We start from the raw sequence: 20931 nt of genomic DNA on the forward strand, positions 1-20931 counted from the left end.
GTGCACCAGCCAATGATAAACCAATACCAAGTGACATTCAGGAGGCAGACAGTGGCTCACATTTTCAGTCCACACCAGGACAACAGGGAGGCGATTGAGATGAATTTAGAAACTTTTTTTTAAAAGCTGGCACCTTTTGTGGCGTAGGATTCGGCAATGATCCGGAGCCTGTAGCCGGGGACCGCCACCAGCGGCATCTTGTCCAAGATGATCTTGTCGTAGAGGGCTAGCGCCCGCGTGTGGTCGCCCTCCACGTAGTAACACTTGGCCAAAACCATGTTGGCTTCCTGTGTGAACTCTTGCTGAGGACAGAACAGGACACAAGTAGGGTGAGTGAACAGCCCCAGACTCAACACTTGCTGCACACACTTGCTCACACCACACTACTTTCCAATAGACGATAGACAATAGGTGCTGGAGGAGGCCATTCGGCCCTTCGAGCCAGCACCGCCATTCAATGTGATCATGGCTGATCATTCTCAATCAGTACCCGGTTCCTGCCTTCTCCCCATACCCCCTGACTCCGCTATCCTTAAGAGCTCTATCTAGCTCTCTCTTGAATGCATCCAGAGAATTGGCCTCCACTGCCCTCTGAGGCAGAGAATTCCACAGATTCACAACTCTCTGACTGAAATTGTTTTTCCTCATCTCAGTTCTAAATGGCCTACCCCTTATTCTTAAACTGTGGCCCCTTGTTCTGGACTCCCCCAACATTGGGAACGTGTTTCCTGCCTCTAACATGTCCAACCCCTTAATAATCTTATACGTTTCGATAAGATCCCCTCTCATCCTTCTAAATTCCAGTGTATACAAGCCTTTTCAATGTGTGGGAAGGAACTGCAGGTGCTGGTTAACACCGAAGATACACACAAAATGCTGGAGTAACTCAGCGGGACAGGCAACATCTCTGGAGAGAAGGAATGGGTATCTTCTGTCCAGAGCTGCTGCCTGTCCCGCTGAGTTACTTCAGCATTTTGCGTCTGTCTTCGATTGGAAGGACTTGGTCTGTCTGTTCATGGCTCAGCCAGATCTCTCTCATCGCCTCCTGCTGGATGTGAAGGACGATGCCATCTCTCCGTCTGTGTTTGTCTGCTCTTCTCAGCCGGGAGATTTCTCTATGGTAACAGGTTCAACTGCAGTTGCAGCACAACAATGGTCCACGCAGGCAGCCTCTCCACACCTGACATACACAGAACATAGAACAGTACAGCACAGAAACAAAGGCTCCAGCACACAATGACCATGCCGAGTATATATGTGTAAGAAAATAACTGCAGATGCTGGTACAAATCGAAAGTATTTATTCACAAAATGCTGGAGTACCTCAGCAGATCAGGCAGCATCTCAGGACAGAAGGAATGGGAGACGTTTCGGGTCGAGACCCTTCTTCAGACTGAATATGAGCAAATGCAGATGCGGCAGACACAGAATATGAAGAAGGGTCTCGACCCGAAATGTCACCCATTCCTTCTCTCCTGAGATGCTGCCTGACCTGCTGAGTTTCTCCAGCATTTTGTGAATAAATGCCAAGTATAAGGGCAAGTTAAGCTAATCTCCTCTGTCAAGCAGTGAAAACCACCACCACGAAAAGCTGCCGATCCCAACCGAGGAACAGCTACCACCTGGTCACAGGTGTGGCTGGAAGAGCTGGAAGTCCCTCAATAGGCTTGGTACAGGGACGGGCCGATGCAAGACCAATATGAGCAAATGCAGCTGCGGCAGACACAGAATGTGAATGTGGAACATCTGTACGATCCATGCCTCGCCTACTAACATGCCCACTTGCTGGTGAACAATGCTGCCTGGAAGATCTCGCGGTGGCAAAGGAGACGGCTGTCCACTGTGCAAGAGCCTGGAACATAGATGATGGACACGAAAGAAGAATCTCCTCTGCCTGCACCTGATCCATAGCCCTCCATTCCCTGCACGTCCATCTGCCTATCTTAATGCTTCTTAAACACGGCTATCGTATCTGCCTTCACCGTCATCCATGCACCCACCATGCTCCGTGTGAAAAACAACTTGCCCCACGCATCTTTTTCCCTCCTTTTGTCATCCTTGCCTCCTTTTCATCTCGAGCCTTGTCCAGCAATCTCCCAATCAAACTCCCTGCATCCATCTATCACTTGGCGGCTTGGTCCTGCCCCAACCTCTTTTCCAGCTTTCTCCTCACGACGACAATCAATCTGAAGAAGGATCCCAACCCAAAATGTCAGCTATCCATGTCCTGGAGAGATGCCACCTGACCTGGCCGACTTTTAAACTTTTAGACCTTAGAGATAGCAAACAGGCCCTTCGGCCCGCTGAGTCGGTGCTGACCAGCGATCAGCTCCTACACACCAGGGACAATTTACAATGTCAATTAACCTACAAATGGAGATGAACTTAGCTTGGCACCGTGTTCGGCACAGACATTGTGGGTAGAAAGACGTGTTTCTGTGTTATATTGTCCTACATTCTAAGGCAACACTCTCCAGTGTGACTTCCCTCATTACCCAACACACAGAAAAAAACAAAAAAAAACAAAATTCACTGCACATATTTAAAAATTAATAATATTGGATTTCCAAACCTTGGGGATTGGGGTAAATACCATTATTACAACTGTGATACTGATGTATCATCAGTCTGAAGAAGGGTTTCGATTTGTACCAGCATCTGCAGTTATTTTCTTATACTACCTGATGTACCAACTGACACATGTGACAATCCCTTTAGAGACGGCACGGTGGCGCAGCGGTAGAGTTGCTGCCTTCCAGCGCCGGAGACCCGGGTTTGATCCTGACCACAGGTGCTGTCTGTAGGGAGTTTGTACGTTCTCCCCGTGACCTGCGTGGGTTTCCTCCCACACCCCAAAGAAATGCAGTTTTGTAGGTTAAATGGCTTTGGTAAAAAATTGTAAATTGTCCCCAGTGTGCGGGATGGTGTCAGTGTACGGGGTGATGGCTGGTCGGCGCGGACTCGGTGGGCCGAAGGGCCTGTTTCCGCGCTGTGTCTCCAAAGTCTAAAGACAACAGAATGTTCTACTGACACAGAGGCAGAGCTTGCAATGAGGCGCGGAGCGAGAGATGGCTTACCTTCAGGTTGCCTCTGTCCAGGGCGGCTGTCAGGTGCTTCTTCACCTCTATCAGCTTGGACCTGGCCTCGGGAGGACTGGCCCCTGGTTTGGGTGGGTTATCCTTCACGTAGTGCTCCAGCTTGGACTCTCCAAAGTAGCATCTCTGCCAAGTCATCTGGGAGAGTGCAGAGACAGAACCAAAGCTTAAAGTTCATAAATTCTCGCTGGAATTTAGAAGATTGAGGGGGGATATTATAGAAACTTACAAAATTCTTAAGGGGTTGGACAGGCTAGATGCAGGAAGATTGTTCCCGATGTTGGGGAAGTCCAGAACAAGGGGTCACAGTTTAAGGAATAAGGGGGAAGTCTTTTAGGACTGAGATGAGAATGTTTTTTTTCACACAGAGAGTGGTGAATCTGTGGAATTCTCTGCCACAGAAGGTAGTTGAGGCCAGTTAATTGGCTATATTTAAGAGGGAGTTAGATGTGGCCCTTGTGGCTAAAGGGGTCAGGGGGTATGGAGAGAAGGCAGGTACAGGATACTGAGTTGGATGATCAGCCATGATCATATTGAATGGCGGTGCAGGCTCGAAGGGCCGAAGGGCCTACTCCTGCACCTATTTTCTATGTTTCTATAAGTGATAGGAGCAGAATTAGGCCAACTCGACCAATCAAGTCTTCTCTGCCAGTCAATCATGGCTGATCTATCTCTCCCTCTCAACCCCATTCTCCTGCCTTCTCCCCATAACCACTGACACCCGCACTAATCAAATTAAAGACAGGACAAGGGTAACCTGTATCCTCAGCATGTTGAGAACTTACACACACACACACCACACACACACAATAGGTGCAGGAGTAGGCCATTCAGCCCTTCGAGCCAGCACCACCATTCACTGTGATCATGGCTGATCAACCACAATCAGTACCCCGTTGCTGCTTTCTCGCCATACCCCCTGACTCCGCTATCCTTAAGAGCTCTATCTAACTCTCTCTTGAAAGCATCCAGAGAATTGGCCTCTACTGCCTTCTGAGGCAAAGAATTCCACAGATTCACAACTCTGAATGAAAAAGTTTTTCCTCATCTCTGTTCTAAATGGCCTAATCCTTATTCTGAAACTGTGGCCCCTGACTCTCGCGTGTCTAATCCCTTAATAATTTATATGCTTCAATAAGATCCCCTCTCAGCTTTCTAAATTTCAGTGTATACAAGCACAGTCGCTCCATTCTTTCAACATACGACAGTCCCGCCATCCCGGGATACAGAACTTGTGCTTTTGGTTCCCACTGCAAACTGTCCATTATCATTCGAGGGCCAAAGTGCTTGAATAGCTCTGCGGGTCAGGCAGCAACTCTGGAGATCATGAATGTTTTGATTCGGGACCCTTCTTCAGACTGCAGACAGCAGACTTGTCTGAAGAAGGGTCCCGACCTGAAATAATATTTTGTATCCCTTGTGTAAACCAGGATTCGTGGTTCCTTGTTTCTACACAAGAGAACAAAGACTGATTCTGCTGCAACGCCCTGTCATGATGCAACCTAGTTTAGTTTGGCAACAGCTCTGCCCGAGCTGGGAGACTATAGATGCAGCCCAGTCCATCCCACGAACCGGCTTCGCCCCATCAACACCTCAAGCTGCCTCAGGAAATAAGCCAATGTAATCGTGAACCATTTACAGGCCAGCCATTCCCTCTCCTCCCGTCAGGCAGAAGGTACAAAAGCTTGAGAGCTCATACCACTAGATTCAGGAGCGGCTTCGTCCCTGCTGTGATCAGAACACTGAACGGCCCTTCCATAAACTAAGGGTGCAGTCTCAATCTCCCGACCCACCGCATTACCACCCTTGCACTTTATCATTGTCCGCACTTGATAACTGCAACGTTATGACGTTTTAATACCGGCTCACCATCGATTTGCCAACACCTTTGATTCCAGAGCCTTGGCGTGATATATCCGTTTCTCCACAACAATTGAGGTTACGGCCTTGGGGGGGGGGGCCGAGATACCGGCTCGCAAAGTCGGCTGCAGAAGTCACCTCTGGGCCACACAGGGGAAATACAACCCACCGAGCGGATTAAAGGACGTGCCTGGCCGCTAGTTGCCGGAAGGTCGGTGGTGGACCTGTATTATATTCTGCACCCTGGTATTTTTCCCTTGGTGCTACCTGTTGTACTCGTGAATGAGGGGGGGGGGGGCAGATGGGGACAGAGGGAGGACAGGGAGGGTGAAGACGTGGGGGGGGGGGGGGGGGGCGGAAGAACAGAGGTACGGAGAGGGGACTAGGGATGGGGACAGGAGAAGATGGAGGTTGGGGCAGGGAGACCGGGGCAGGTGGCGGAGGGTAGGGGGGAGACCAGAAATGTGGCAGTGGAACAGGAGAAGCTTGGGGGGGGGGGGGGTGGTGAAAGAAGTTGGGGACACAGGAAGGAGGAGAGGGCCGGGAGCGAGAGGAGGATGGTGGGAGTGGGGATGTGGGGGAGGGGTGGGTGAGGGGGGGTGAGGATGAGTGTGGGAAGGTGAGGGGGAGGTTGAGGTTGAGGCGTGAGAGGGTGAGGGTGATAGAGGGAGGTGAGTGAGGGGTGAGGGGGAGAGGGGTGGGGGGTGAAGGGGGGGTGAGGATCACGGGTTGAGGGAGGGTGAGTGTGGGAAGGTGAGGTTGAGGGTGAGGGGTGAGAGGGTGAGGGGGGGAGAGGGTGAGGGGGTGAGAGGGTGAGGGGGGGAGAGGGTGAGGGGGGGAGAGGGTGAGGGTGAGAGGGGTGAGGGGGGGTGAGAGGGTGAGGGGCCCTGCCCTGGGCCCCTGGGATGACAGTGCGGTCCCCAGTGAGGGGGGGGGGGAGGGGGGAGAGAGACCCCGGGACTGGGACTGAGTAGAGGAGGGTCCCGGGCCCCCTGCCGGGTCTGAGGGAGAGGGAGGGGAGGGGGTGAGGGTGAGGGGCCCTCCCTGGGGTGACAGTGGTCCCCAGTGTCAGGGCCCCGGTCCCCGGGCTGTGGGTGAGGGTGAGGCCGGTCCCCGGGCCCCTTGCCGGGTCTGAGGGAGAGGGGGTGAGGGTGAAGGGCCCTCCCTGGGGTGACAGTGGTCCCCAGTGTCAGGGCCCCGGGCCCCGGTCCCCGGGCTGTGGGTGAGGGAGAGGCCGGTCCCCGGGCTCCCTCCCCCGGGCCGCGGCACCTACCGTTGCCGATCAGCTTGGCCGACAGTTGCTTCACCAGCTCGGGGATCTTCTCCCACAGACACTCGTTCCGGCAGCGCTCGATCTCCATCTCCAGCCGCGTCCCCGACTTCTTGGCGGCCATTGCGGCGGCGGCGGCGGCGAGAGCTGGGAGGACCAGGGTGGGAGGACCAAGGTGGGGGAGGACCAAGGTGGGGGAGGGGCAAGGTGGGGGAGGATCAAACTGGGAGGATCAAACTGGGAGGACCAAAGTGTGGGAGGACCAAAATGGGAGGACCAGGGTGGGAGGACCAAGGTGTGGGAGGACCAAAGTGGGGGAGGACCAGGGTGGGGGAGGACCAGGGTGGGGGAGGGCAAGGGTGGGAGGATCAAACTGGGAGGATCAAAGTGTGGGAGGACCAAGGTGGGAGGACCAGGGTGGGAGGACCAAAGTGGGGGAGGACCAGGGTGGGGGAGGACCAAAGTGTGGGAGGACCAAAGTGGGAGGACCAGGAAGACCAAAGAGGGGGAGGACCAGGGTGGGGGAGGGCAAGGGTGGGAGGATCAAACTGGGAGGATCAAACTGGGAGGACCAAAGTGTGGGAGGACCAAAGTGGGAGGACCAAGGTGGGAGGACCAAGGTGTGGGAGGACCAAAGTGGGGGAGGACCAGGGTGGGGGAGGACCAGGGTGGGGGAGGGCAAGGGTGGGAGGATCAAACTGGGAGGATCAAAGTGTGGGAGGACCAAAGTGGGAGGACCAAGGTGGGAGGACCAGGGTGGGAGGACCAAAGTGGGGGAGGACCAGGGTGGGGGAGGACCAAAGTGTGGGAGGACCAAAGTGGGAGGACCAGGAGGACCAAAGAGGGGGAGGACCAGGGTGGGGGAGGGCAAGGGTGGGAGGATCAAACTGGGAGGATCAAACTGGGAGGACCAAAGTGTGGGAGGACCAAAGTGGGAGGACCAAGGTGGGAGGACCAAGGTGTGGGAGGACCAAAGTGGGGGAGGACCAGGGTGGGGGAGGACCAGGGTGGGGGAGGGCAAGGGTGGGAGGATCAAACTGGGAGGATCAAAGTGTGGGAGGACCAAAGTGGGAGGACCAAGGTGGGAGGACCAGGGTGGGAGGACCAAGGTGTGGGAGGACCAAAGTGGGGGAGGACCAGGGTGGGGGAGGACCAAAGTGTGGGAGGACCAAAGTGGGAGGACCAGGAGGACCAAAGAGGGGGAGGACCAGGGTGGGGGAGGACCAGGGTGGGGGAGGGCAAGGGTGGGAGGATCAAACTGGGAGGATCAAACTGGGAGGACCAAAGTGTGGGAGGACCAAAGTGGGAGGACCAAGGTGGGAGGACCAGGGTGGGAGGACCAAGGTGTGGGAGGACCAAAGTGGGGGAGGACCAAGGTGGGAGGACCAGGGTGGGAGGATCAAACTGGGAGGATCAAACTGGGAGGACCAAAGTGTGGGAGGACCAAAGTGTGGGAGGACCAAGAGGACCAAAGAGGGGGAGGACCAGGGTGGGGGAGGGCAAGGGTGGGAGGACCAAAGTGTGGGAGGACCAAGGTGGGAGGACCAAGGTGTGGGAGGACCAAGGTGTGGGAGGACCAAGGTGTGGGAGGACCAAGGTGTGGGAGGACCAAGGTGTGGGAGGACCAAAGTGTGGGAGGACCAAAGTGTGGGAGGGCAAGGATGGGGGGACAAAGGTGCGGGGACCAAGGTGGGAGGACCAGGGTGGGAGGACCAGAATGTGGGAGGACCAGGGTGGGAGGACCAAAGTGTGGGAGGACCAGGGTGGGAGGACCAAAGTGGGAGGACCAGGGTGGGAGGACCAAAGTGTGGGAGGACCGGAGTGGGAGGACTAGGGTGGGAGGACCAAAGTGTGGGTGGACCAAAGTGTGGGAGGACCAGAGTGTGGGAGGATCAGGGTGGGAGGACCAAAGTGGGAGGACCAAAATGGGAGGACCAAAGTGGGAGGACCAGGGTGGGAGGACCAAAGTGGGAGGACCAAAGTGTGAGAGAACCAAAGTGTGGGAGGATCAAACTGGAAGGATCAAACTGGGAGGATCAAACTGGGAGGACCAAAGTGGGAGGACCAGGGTGGGAGGACCAAGTAGGAGGACCAAGTAGGAGGACCAAAGAGGGGGAGGACCAGGTTGGGGGAGGACCAAAGTGGGAGGACTAAGGTGGGAGGACCAAAGTGTGAGAGGACCAAAGTGTGGGAGGATCAAACTGGAAGGATCAAACTGGGAGGATCAAACTGGGAGGACCAAAGTGGGAGGACCAGGGTGGGAGGACCAAGTAGGAGGACCAAGTAGGAGGACCAAAGAGGGGGAGGACCAGGTTGGGGGAAGACCAAAGTGTGGGAGGACCAAAGTGTGGGAGGACCAAAGTGTGGGAGGGCAAGGGTGGGAGGGACCAGGGTGGGAGGACCAAACTCTGGGAGAACCAAAGTGGGAGGGCAAGGGTGGGGGGGCCAGGGTGGAAGGACCAAGGTGGGAGGACCAAGGTGGGAGGACCAAAGTGGGAGGACTAAGGTGGGAGGACCAAAATGTGGGAGGACCAAAGTGTGCAAGGACCAAAGTGTGGGAGGATCAGGGTGTGGGAGGACCAAAGTGGAAGGACCAGGGTGGGAGGACCAAAGTGGGAGGACCAAGGTGGGAGGATCAAACTGGGAGGACCAAAGTGGGAGGACCAAAGTGGGAGGATCAAGGTGGGGGGACCAAGGTGGGTGGACCAGGGTGGGAGGACCAAAGTGTTGGAGGACCAAAGTGTGGGAGGATCAAACTGGGAGGACCAGGGTAGGAGGACCAACGTGTGGGAGGATCAAACTGGGAGGATCAAAGTGGGAGGATCAAAGGGAGAGGACCAAGGTGGGAGGACCAAACTGGGAGGACCAAGGTGGGAGGACCAAACTGGGAGGGCCAAGGTGGGAGGATCAAACTGGGTGGGGGGGGGACCAGGGTGGGGAGACCAGGGTTGGAGGACCAAGGTGGGAGGATCAAACTGGGAGGATCAAAGTGGGAGGATCAAAGGGAGAGGACCAAGGTGGGAGGACCAAACTGGGAGGACCAAGGTGGGAGGACCAAACTGGGAGGGCCAAGGTGGGAGGACCAAACTGGGAGGGCCAAGGTGGGAGGATCAAACAGGGTGGGGGGGGGACCAGGGTGGGGAGACCAGGGTTGGAGGACCAAGGTGGGAGGATCAAACTGGGAGGATCAAAGTGGGAGGATCAAAGGGAGAGGACCAAGGTGGGAGGACCAAACTGGGAGGACCAAGGTGGGAGGACCAAACTGGGAGGGCCAAGGTGGGAGGATCAAAGTGTGGGAGGACCAAGAGGACCAAAGAGGGGGAGGACCAGGGTGGGGGAGGGCAAGGGTGGGAGGACCAAAGTGTGGGAGGACCAAGGTGGGAGGACCAAGGTGTGGGAGGACCAAGGTGTGGGAGGACCAAGGTGTGGGAGGACCAAGGTGTGGGAGGACCAAGGTGTGGGAGGACCAAAGTGTGGGAGGACCAAAGTGTGGGAGGGCAAGGATGGGGGGACCAAGGTGCGGGGACCAAGGTGGGAGGACCAGGGTGGGAGGACCAGAATGTGGGAGGACCAGGGTGGGAGGACCAAAGTGTGGGAGGACCAGGGTGGGAGGACCAAAGTGGGAGGACCAGGGTGGGAGGACCAAAGTGTGGGAGGACCGGAGTGGGAGGACTAGGGTGGGAGGACCAAAGTGTGGGAGGACCAAAGTGTGGGAGGACCAGAGTGTGGGAGGATCAGGGTGGGAGGACCAAAGTGGGAGGACCAAAATGGGAGGACCAAAGTGGGAGGACCAGGGTGGGAGGACCAAAGTGGGAGGACCAAAGTGTGAGAGAACCAAAGTGTGGGAGGATCAAACTGGAAGGATCAAACTGGGAGGATCAAACTGGGAGGACCAAAGTGGGAGGACCAGGGTGGGAGGACCAAGTAGGAGGACCAAGTAGGAGGACCAAAGAGGGGGAGGACCAGGTTGGGGGAGGACCAAAGTGGGAGGACTAAGGTGGGAGGACCAAAGTGTGAGAGGACCAAAGTGTGGGAGGATCAAACTGGAAGGATCAAACTGGGAGGATCAAACTGGGAGGACCAAAGTGGGAGGACCAGGGTGGGAGGACCAAGTAGGAGGACCAAGTAGGAGGACCAAAGAGGGGGAGGACCAGGTTGGGGGAAGACCAAAGTGTGGGAGGACCAAAGTGTGGGAGGACCAAAGTGTGGGAGGGCAAGGGTGGGAGGGACCAGGGTGGGAGGACCAAACTCTGGGAGAACCAAAGTGGGAGGGCAAGGGTGGGGGGGCCAGGGTGGAAGGACCAAGGTGGGAGGACCAAGGTGGGAGGACCAAAGTGGGAGGACTAAGGTGGGAGGACCAAAATGTGGGAGGACCAAAGTGTGCAAGGACCAAAGTGTGGGAGGATCAGGGTGTGGGAGGACCAAAGTGGAAGGACCAGGGTGGGAGGACCAAAGTGGGAGGACCAAGGTGGGAGGATCAAACTGGGAGGACCAAAGTGGGAGGACCAAAGTGGGAGGATCAAGGTGGGGGGACCAAGGTGGGTGGACCAGGGTGGGAGGACCAAAGTGTTGGAGGACCAAAGTGTGGGAGGATCAAACTGGGAGGACCAGGGTAGGAGGACCAACGTGTGGGAGGATCAAACTGGGAGGATCAAAGTGGGAGGATCAAAGGGAGAGGACCAAGGTGGGAGGACCAAACTGGGAGGACCAAGGTGGGAGGACCAAACTGGGAGGGCCAAGGTGGGAGGATCAAACTGGGTGGGGGGGGGACCAGGGTGGGGAGACCAGGGTTGGAGGACCAAGGTGGGAGGATCAAACTGGGAGGATCAAAGTGGGAGGATCAAAGGGAGAGGACCAAGGTGGGAGGACCAAACTGGGAGGACCAAGGTGGGAGGACCAAACTGGGAGGGCCAAGGTGGGAGGACCAAACTGGGAGGGCCAAGGTGGGAGGATCAAACAGGGTGGGGGGGGGACCAGGGTGGGGAGACCAGGGTTGGAGGACCAAGGTGGGAGGATCAAACTGGGAGGATCAAAGTGGGAGGATCAAAGGGAGAGGACCAAGGTGGGAGGACCAAACTGGGAGGACCAAGGTGGGAGGACCAAACTGGGAGGGCCAAGGTGGGAGGATCAAACTGGGAGGACCAAAGTGGGAGGATCAAAGGTGGAGGACCAAACTGGGAGGACCAAGGTGGGAGGACCAATGTGTGGGAGGACCAAGGTAGAAGGACCAGGGTGGGAGGACCAAAGTGGGAGGACCAGGGTGGGAGGACCAAAGTGGGAGGACCAAGGTGGGAGGACCAGGGTGGGAGGATCAAACTGGGAGGACCAAGTAGGAGGACCAAGGTGGGAGGATCAAGGTGGGAGGACCAGGGTGGGGGAGGACCAGGATGGGTGGACCGAGGTGGAAGGACCAAAGTGGGAGGACCAAGGTGGGAGGACCAGGGTGGGGGAGGACCAGGATGGGTGGACCGAGGTGGAAGGACCAAAGTGGGAGGACCAGCTAGGTGGACCAAAGTGGGAGGACCAAGGTGGGAGGACCAAGGTGGGAGGACCAAAGTGGGAGGACCAAGGTGGGAGGACCAGTTGGCTGCGCCTGCTCCCAACCTGGCAGAGATTCCAAGCACAACAGCATCTTCTCCCAACCTGGTGGCGACTCCAGACATGAGCTAAATGTGTAGGCCCGATCTTCCAGCCTACCTGTGTAGCAAGGAACTGCAGCTGCTGGTTTATACCGAAGATAAGACACAAAAAGCTGGAGTAACTCAGCGGGACAGGCAGCATCACTAGAGAAAAGGAATAGGTGACGTTTTTGGTCGAGACACTTCTTCAGACTGAGAGTCAGGGCTGAGGGAAACGAGCGATATAGACGGTGATATAGAGAGAGATATAGAACAAAGATATAGAATGAGATATGAGTTTTGGTCTCCAAATTTGAGGAAGGATATTCTTGCTATTGAGGGCGTGCAGCGTAGGTTTACTAGGTTAATTCCCGGAATGGCTGGACTGTCCTATGTGGAAAGACTGGAGCGACTAGGTTTTGTATACACTGGAATTTAGAAGGATGAGAGGGGATCTTATCGAAACGTATAAGATTATTAAGGGGTTGGACATGTTAGAGGCAGGAAGCATGTTCCCAATGTTGGGGGAGTCCAGAACCAGGGGCCACAGTTTAAGAATAAGGGGTAGGCCATTTAGAACAGAGATGAGGAAAAACTTTTTTAGTCAGACAGTTGTGAATCTGTGGAATTCTCTGCCTCAGAGGGCAGTGGAGGCCAATTCTCTGAATACATTCAAGAGAGAGCTAGATAGAGCTCTTAAGGATAGCGGAGTCAGGGGGTATGGGGAGAAAGCAGGAACGGGGTACTGATTGAGAATGATCAGCCATGATCACATTGAATGGCTGTGCTGGCTCGAAGGGCCGAATGGCCTACTCCTGCACCTATTGTCTATTGTCTATATGCAAAAACCAACGATGAGCCAAGGAAAGATGGAGCACACGACGGTCCATTGTTGGCTGTGGGGTAGGTGATAAGGAGTTATGCAGACAGTTAAACTCAACAGGATGACAGCGAAATGACGAGGGTCGGGGAGGGACAGAGAGAGTGGAGAAGCAAGGGTTGTCAGCTGCCCAAGCAAAATATGAGGTGCTGTTCCTCCAATCTGTGTTTAGCACTCTGACAATGGAGGAGGCCCAGGACAGAAAGGTCAGTGTGGGCATGGCAGGGGGAGTAAAAGTGTTTGGCAAGGTGGCGCAGCGGTATCGGTGTGGCGAAGTGGACCGTGTAGGAGCAACCAGGAGGGGAACGAGTAGGAACAATCCTGTGCCGACTGAGTAGCAGCAACCCAAAGCCTCACAGCGCTAGAGCCGCGGGTTCGATCCCGACTACGGGTGCTGTCTGTACAGAGTTTGTACGTTCTCCCCCTGACCTGCGTGGGTTTTCTCTGAGAACTTTGGTTTCCTCCATCTCTCCAAAAACGTACTGGTTTGTAATTTAATTGGCTTGGTATAAATGTAACAATTGACCCAAGTATAGCATAATGTTAATGTGCGGGGATCGCTGGTCGGTGCGGACTCGGTGGGACTGTTTCCGCGTTGTATCGCTAAACCAAAGTGGGAGATCACCTCGGCCAAGGGGGACTGAGCGAAGGTGTTGAGCGAAACAATCGCAGTCTACAGCAAAAACCTTTTGTTTGGGTCAATCCAATTAAAACAGATCATAACATGCATGAGTACATTCAACACAGGATTTTCATACCAGAAAGAATTTTAAGAATTTAGAAAAGAGGTTCCCTCTCTTAGGATATATGTTGCTAACAGTATTTCACTTAACTACGACCTTAACATAAGGTTTATGTTATTATGTTTTTCAAAGGGAAACAAGAGAGTTGCTTGTGGCATTTGTAGTTAATTAGGTGGTAGCTAAAATGATCACCCAGTAATTACTGTCAGCCGGTCTTTAGAATTTTAGTGAATCTAAAGACAGGAGTCTTTTGCTAATGCACCTCAAGAATTTTACAGTACTTCTACGGCCAACTAAAATAAGGCAATAGAAGGGGGGAATGTGGGCATCACTGAAAAAGCAAGGCGAGGGGGGAGAGAGGAGAGGGGGGAGGAGGAGCGGGGAGTGGAGAGAGCGGGGAGGGGAGAGAGAGGCGGGGGGAGAGAGGAGAGAAGTGGGGGAGAGGGGAGAGAGAGGAGAGGGGGAGGAGCGGGGAGAGAGTGGGGAGGGGAGAGAGAGGAGAGAGGAGAGGGAAGAGAAAGGAGAGGGAAGAGAAGAGGGGGAGAGGAACGAGTGGGGAGGGGAGAGGGAGAGAGAAGAGGGGGGAGAGAAGGGGGGAGAGGAGGTTGGGGAGAGAGATGGGAGAGAGGTAGGCGGAGAGACGGGTAGAGATAGGGGGTTTATTATTTAAAGGCATCCATCGCCTCTATAACAAGCAATATCAGTGAGTATGTACATTTCTAGAGATCAGTGATTTGGTTTTAATCACTGGATGAAAGAAAAATAACACCCGACGTAAGATAACAGCTTGAAAACTGCTGAGGTCACTAAATGTTACAAAACTTACTTCAGCACTTGTTTTTCTGCAGTGAATTTAACCTGTAGGCACAAATCAAGAGGGGTCTGGGGAGGGGTCTCGCCCATTCCTTCTCTCCAGGGATGCTGCCCGTCCCGCTGAGTTACTCCATCATTTTGTGTCTACTTTCGGCACAAATCAGGAGATCAATTATCCCGTCAGGTCTGCCCTACATCCCGACGCGAGGGCCTCGGACAGTCGGCAGCGGCGGACGGTTCAACAGCCCCGATCGCGGGTGAACAAAGAGGAAGCTGATTGAACTTTATTACCTTCCATCACAGTGAGGAATGTGGAGTCCGCTGTGGTGGATGTTTATATTAAATTTTATTTTATGTGGCTGTGTGTCTTGTTGCTTTTCACTTAGTATGGCTGTGTGGCAGCTCAAATTTCACTGCACCTTAATTGGTACATGTGACAATAAATTGATCTTGAAATCTTGAATCTTTTGGAGACCCTGGGGACTTCTCCACCTCAGTAAAACATCAAATTCCGTTGCATTCGTAGTCACACAGCACGGAAACAGGCCCTTCAGCCCAACTCATCCAAGAAGCCCCATCTAAGCTAATCCCACCTGCCCGTCTTTGGCCAATATCGCCTTAAACCTTTCCTAAACAAGTCCTGGCAGGGTCACCAGCATAATCAAGGAGGAGTCTCACCGCAGTCACTCCCTCTTCGCCCCTCTCCCATCAGGCAAGAGGTACAGAAGTGTGAAAACGCACACCTCCAGATTCAGGGGCAGTGTCTTCCCGGCTGTTATCAGGCAACTGAACCACCCTATCACCAACTAGGGATCAGTCCTGACCTCCCATCTACCTCATTGGAGACCCTTAGACTATCTTTAATCGGACTTTACTAGACTTTATCATGCACTATTCCCTCCATCCTTTGTCTGTACACTGTGGACGGCTTGATTGTAATCATGTATAGTCTTTCCGCTGACTGGATAGCACGCAACAAAAAGCTTTTTATTGTACCTCGGTACACGTGACAATAAACTAAACTGTGTAGGAAGGAACTGCTGATGCCGGTTTACACTGAAGATAAGACACAGCAGGGCAGACAGCATCTCTGGAGAAAAGGAATAGGTAATGTTTCCGGTCGAGACGCTTCTTCAGACTGAGTCGGGGGGGGGGGGGGGGGGAGAGGGAAACTTGAGGTATGAAAAGGTGCAGAACCAATCAGCCAAAACTAACTACCTGTCCAAATGTCTTCTAAATGCTGTTAATGTACCTGCCTCAGCTATCTCCTCAGGCAGCCTGTTCCAAACACCCACCACCCTCGAGTCTTTTGCCTATGGAGACTCAAGAGACTGCAGATGCTAGAAACTGGAGCTGAAGGGTCTCGACCCGAAACATCACCCATTCCTTCTCTCCAGAGATGCTGCCTGACCTGCTGAGTTACTCCAGCATTTTGTGTCTACCTTCGTAAAAAAAGACTGCTGGAGGAACTCAGTAGGTCAGGCAGCATCTGTGGAGGAAAAAGAATTGCTGAAGTTTCAATAGACAATAGGTGCAGGAGGAGGCCATTCGGCCCTTCGAGCCGGCACCGCCACCGCCATTCAATGTTATCATGGCTGATCATTCTCAATCAGTACCCCGTTCCTGCCTTCTCCCCATACCCCCTGACTCCGCTATCCTTAAGAGCTCTATCTAGCTCTCTTGAATGCATTCAGAGAATTGGCCTCCACTGCAGAGAGGCAGAGAATTCCACAGATTCACAACTCTCTGACTGAAAAAGTTTTTCCTCATCTCAGTTCTAAATGGCCTACCCCTTATTCTTAAACTGTGGCCCCTGGTTCTGGACTCCCCCAACATTGGGAACATGTTTCCTGCCTCTAACGTATCCAACCCCTTAATAATCTTCCAACCCCTTAATAATCTCCTCGAGGCCCTACATCCTTCTTTCCCCATCAGTCTAAATCTAGCGCCCGTCGTCAGGTGAGGGACACAAGGAACTGCAGATGATGGTTTGCAACAAAAAAAAAGACACAGTGTGCTGGAGTAACCTAGCAGGTCAGGTAGCATCTCTGGAGAACATGGAGAGGTGATGTTTCAGGTCGGGCCGTGAACATTCTTCATCGGTGTTAAAATGTAGAAACAAAGAAATGCAGATGCTGGTTAATACACAAATGGACACAAAGCGCTGGAGTAACTCGGCAGGTCAAGCAGCATCTCTGGAGAACATGGCCAGGCGACGTTTCAGGTCGGGACCCTTCTTCATCAGGCAGGTGCTGTTTGGCTCAGTATCACATTTAGCTGCTCCCACGAGGGGGAGCTGCCACACCAGGTTTTATAGTCACAGAGCAGAAAGAGAGACAAATTAACATGGCCACGAAAAAATCCCAATCGCTTTATTTCATACTATTGGTGAGTTTATTTCATTTCAAGACAGACAGTAACAAGTACATTTATTCACACAAATGTCTCTGAAAGTGTGAGCCCTTGGTTTCTATTGTAATCCTAAGCCTAAACTGAAGCCTGTACATTCGTACGTGTCTAACATTGGACCACTTCTTAAAATAGTATTTGGGTAGAGCACAGATCTCTCCACCTTCTGATGCCAGCTTTCAAGTTGATACAACTCATCCGTTAATTCCCTGCAGCAAAGGAAAAGTTGGTTCCACTACGACCAGGTTTACAAACTCTGTCCCTCTCGCATTAATAAAATATTCTTGATTTGATTACTCTACAATAAATAAACCACATTATAAAATCCCAGTCGCCTTGCACATATATGCCAGTGCCTGCCACCACCATGTACATAACAAGCTAATATTTCCCTCCATGCCTGAAAAGATGTGTGCAGAGAGGGGTGAAAATTCAGTACTTTGGCATTTCTAACTTGACTGAAAAACTTTCGCTACCAACTCTCTTGTCGTCAGGGCTCTACACAGAATAAACTTCAGCACTTTCACTTCCTGGCCCAGCTAGAAAATGAAGAGACATTTCCCGAACAGACTATTGAATAGATAACGGACACGTACAGATGTGTGTTGCATAAAGTAGGGTCTCCACAGTGTGTAGCTCACTTTACACCGGCATAGCTGCACAGCACACGAGCACTGCTGTGTGATTTGGTTTCCCTGTTACAACAGTGCGTGTGAGCGACAGAGAGAGGAATCACTCAAACATATCTAGCTATTTTAAACAAGTACAGTAGCTTCTCTCATTATAGTACCTCCATAACCCTTCGAATATCAAACTTTAAATAAAAACAACTTTCTTCAATCAAACACTGTTCAATGCAGCTATTAACAAATACCCTTTAGCTTGGTTGAATTTTGTATGACTTTGTCTGCTGAGCCAACCAATAGCTGCCTTCTGAACCGGAGAGCTTTGCATGATTATCCGATGAGGGATGGAACATTTACAGAATAGTGAAAGGCCAGAGGAGGTTTACAAGGATGATCCCAGGTCCAGGAATGAGTGGGTTAACCTATGATGAGCGTTTGACGGCACTGGGCCTGTACTCACTGGAGTTTAGAAGGATGAGGGGTGACCTCGTTGAAACATTGAATAGTGAAAGGCTTGGATAGAGAGGATGTGGAGAGGAAGTTTCCACTAGTGGGAGAGTCTAGAGGTCATAGCCTCAGAATTTTCTTTTAGCAAGGAGGTGAGGTGAGATTTATTTAGTCAGAGGTGGTGAATCTGTGGAATTCTTTGCCACAGAAGGCTGTGGAAGCAAAGTCAGCGGATATATTTAAGACAGAGATAGATAGATTCGTGATTAGTACAGGTATCAGAGGTTATGGGGAGAAGGCAGGAGAATGGGGTTAGGAGGGAGAGATAGAACAGCCATGATTGAATGGCAGAGTAGAAATGATGGGCCGAATGGCCTAATTCCGATCCTATCACTTATGAACCAGGATGACACATATCTGATAAAGACCCAATGTTCTGGAGCAACTCAGAGGACCAGGCAGCATCTCTGGAGGGCATGTTTAGGTGAGGTTTTGGTTTTCAAGTATTCCAATCACAGCTGGAGCAACAAGTTGCGAGGTTGTGGAGGATGGTGAGTAATGGAGGGGTTCATTTTGATTACTCCAGCAAACAGCTGGCACATCTGCCCTTGGCTGTGAATATACTGTGGGTGAACTGACATGCATCAGAACTGTATCCTTCAATGGTTTAATCAAGTTTGCTTTCATAAATTGTTTTATTCCTCAAGACAACAATAAACACCTAAAATTATATTTTTATAGCAAAAACCTAATGCTATTTTCCTGTGTGTCAATAAAGTGTAATAATATTATGGAGTATTATGCCCTTGGAGGGAGTTTAAATGACCTACAAGACTAGTCATTTATATTTTCTGTTGTGAATATATACACACACATATACATTGACGAGCCAAAACATTATGACCACTGACAGGTGAAGTGAATAACATTGATTATCTTGTTACAATGGCACCTGTCAAGGGGTGGGATATATTAGGCAGCAAGTGAAGTCAGTTCTTGAAGTTGATGTGTTGGATGCAGGAGAAATGGGCAGGAGTAAAGACCTGAACAACTTTGACAAGGGCCAGCCGACTGGGTCAGAGCATCTCTGAAACGGCAAGGCTTGTGGGGTGCTCCCGGTCAGCAGTACTCAGTAGCTACTGACAGTGGTTCGAGGAGGGACAAACAGGGTGTTGGGCGCCCAAGGCTCATCGATGCGCGAGGGCAACGAAGGCTATCCCGTCTGGTCCGAACCGACAGAAGGTTGACTGCGGCACAAGTCACAGAAAAGTTTAATGGTGGTCACGGGAGGAATGTGTCACAATACACAATGCATCGCACCCTGCTGCGTATGGGGCTGCACACGGAGGACCAACAGCATATTAGGCAGGTGGTCATAATGTTTTGGTTCATCAGTTCATAATGTTTCGGCTTATACACACATATATATACATATATATTAAATTGCATCAATTTCATAGCACATTTGCACAATGGGACAGCTGTCCTCACCACACACAATAAATCCACAAATAATTTTCTTTTTTTTAAAAACACAGTATTTGCCAACTTGTTTTGTAAAGTAGTTATAGTTAAAGCAAGTTGACTTTAAAGTTGTAAAAAGTCTTAAATGCTTTCACTGGCTCACCTGAATAAAAGCTATCAACTTTTAAAAACTTTGTACAAGTTGCTAGAAAGCTATAATAAAGTCTTCATCATTTTAATTATTTCCCTCATTAAATAATCAATAAATAATGTAACAGATGTCAGATCCCAGTAACAACAATTTCAACCAGAGCTTTGTAAAAGTCAGTATTATACAGGGTTAAAAACTGTATGCAAAAATCCATGTTCATATAATATTTCGTTTAGCATGCACGCCCAACTCTCACAGTTGTACACATCTGGAAGGAGCAGGGGCTTTTGAATGGTTTTGCAGCGTGCTGCACACAGCTCTGTAGAAATAGCATTGCAGACAGTACACCTCACCGAGACTGAAATGAAACCTGTATAGCTCTTTAAATCTATCGGCTGTGTTTAACCGGGGGGATGCATTAAAAAAAGTCAACATCTGTTCAATCGGTTCAACATCGTCAATTAATATATACAAAGTCCTGACAAAGACAGCAAATTGATAACAAAAGTAGTTTCGAGAAAGGGACTGCAGAATCCAGCCAGAACAGTGCACAAAACACTCAGAAATCCAGCACCTGTTGCTCAATATTCCATCTAGGGCACGCCACGCACTCTCAAGGGTGTACAGCTACGAATTAGTAAACCCCCATGCTAAGAAACGCTCATAAACATTTTTTTAAAAAGGGAATTCATTGCCACAAGCGGATGTGGAGGCCAAGTCAATGCATATTTTTAAGGCGGAGATCGAGAGATTCTTGATTAGTGCGGGTGTCAGGGGTTATGGGAAGAAGGCAGGAGAATGGGGTTGAGAAGGAAAGATAGATCGGCCATGATTGAATGGCAGGCGGAGTACACTCGATTGGCCTAAGTCTGCTCCTATGACTAATGGTGGGCCAAGTGGCCCAATTCTGCTCCTGGAACTTATGAAAAGCATCTTAGCACTTCCTGTCCTCAGGAATACACAGTTAATGGATCCACAACATACCGCTGTAGTGGCAACATACCAAGCACCGGATAATTCCACACAGAATGCAATTTAAACGGTTTGCGGACATCCTGGGAAATTTGGGCACAATTGCCACAAAAGGGCTGAGTAGCACCTTTCAGGAGGAAACTGCATGTAATTCACTTCAGCTACTTTACAGTGAGATATCACTGCACACATATCAAATTATTCATGCTGTCCCTTTCCCATATATGTCTGTTGAAACACTCTGCCGCCCATTTGCACCCATCCATCTCCAGATCGCTAGACACTCTCCTCAAATGAGTAGAGCAATGTGTTGGTATGTCCACATCAACAACTTTAGGCACAGTGTACCACAACAGCAAAGCTACTTGTACTGATTGATGATACTTTGTTCATCTTCTCCTCACTAAAGCAAAAGGTTGGTCAACCTCACACAGCTTTGAGCTTTGCACGACCCTGATCTTCAGAAGGACAGAGATAAATAGACCTAAGGTGCTGCAGTGACACAGCGCGTCAGGCAGCATCTCTGGAGAAAAAAAGGATGGGTGGCATTTCGGGGTCGGGCGATTCTTCAGAGAAGGAGGAC

At 51.7% G+C, this 20931-nt stretch overlaps 1 protein-coding gene across 1 annotated transcript in view; it reads right to left on the reverse strand.

The window, feature by feature from the left end:
- Positions 1–6372, reverse strand: part of ttc7b (tetratricopeptide repeat domain 7B) — a 256056-nt gene extending 249684 nt beyond the window's left edge. Inside the window, 4 exon segments of the mRNA XM_078406941.1 lie at positions 134–302; positions 3078–3209; positions 3211–3233; positions 6229–6372. Coding sequence (XP_078263067.1) covers positions 134–302; positions 3078–3209; positions 3211–3233; positions 6229–6349 — 445 coding nt within the window. The 5' untranslated portion in view covers positions 6350–6372.
- Positions 6373–20931: the final 14559 nt, after the last annotated feature.

The sequence above is a fragment of the Rhinoraja longicauda genome, chromosome 10 (genome assembly GCF_053455715.1).
Source record: "Rhinoraja longicauda isolate Sanriku21f chromosome 10, sRhiLon1.1, whole genome shotgun sequence".
NCBI classification, from domain to species: Eukaryota; Metazoa; Chordata; class Chondrichthyes; order Rajiformes; family Arhynchobatidae; genus Rhinoraja; species Rhinoraja longicauda.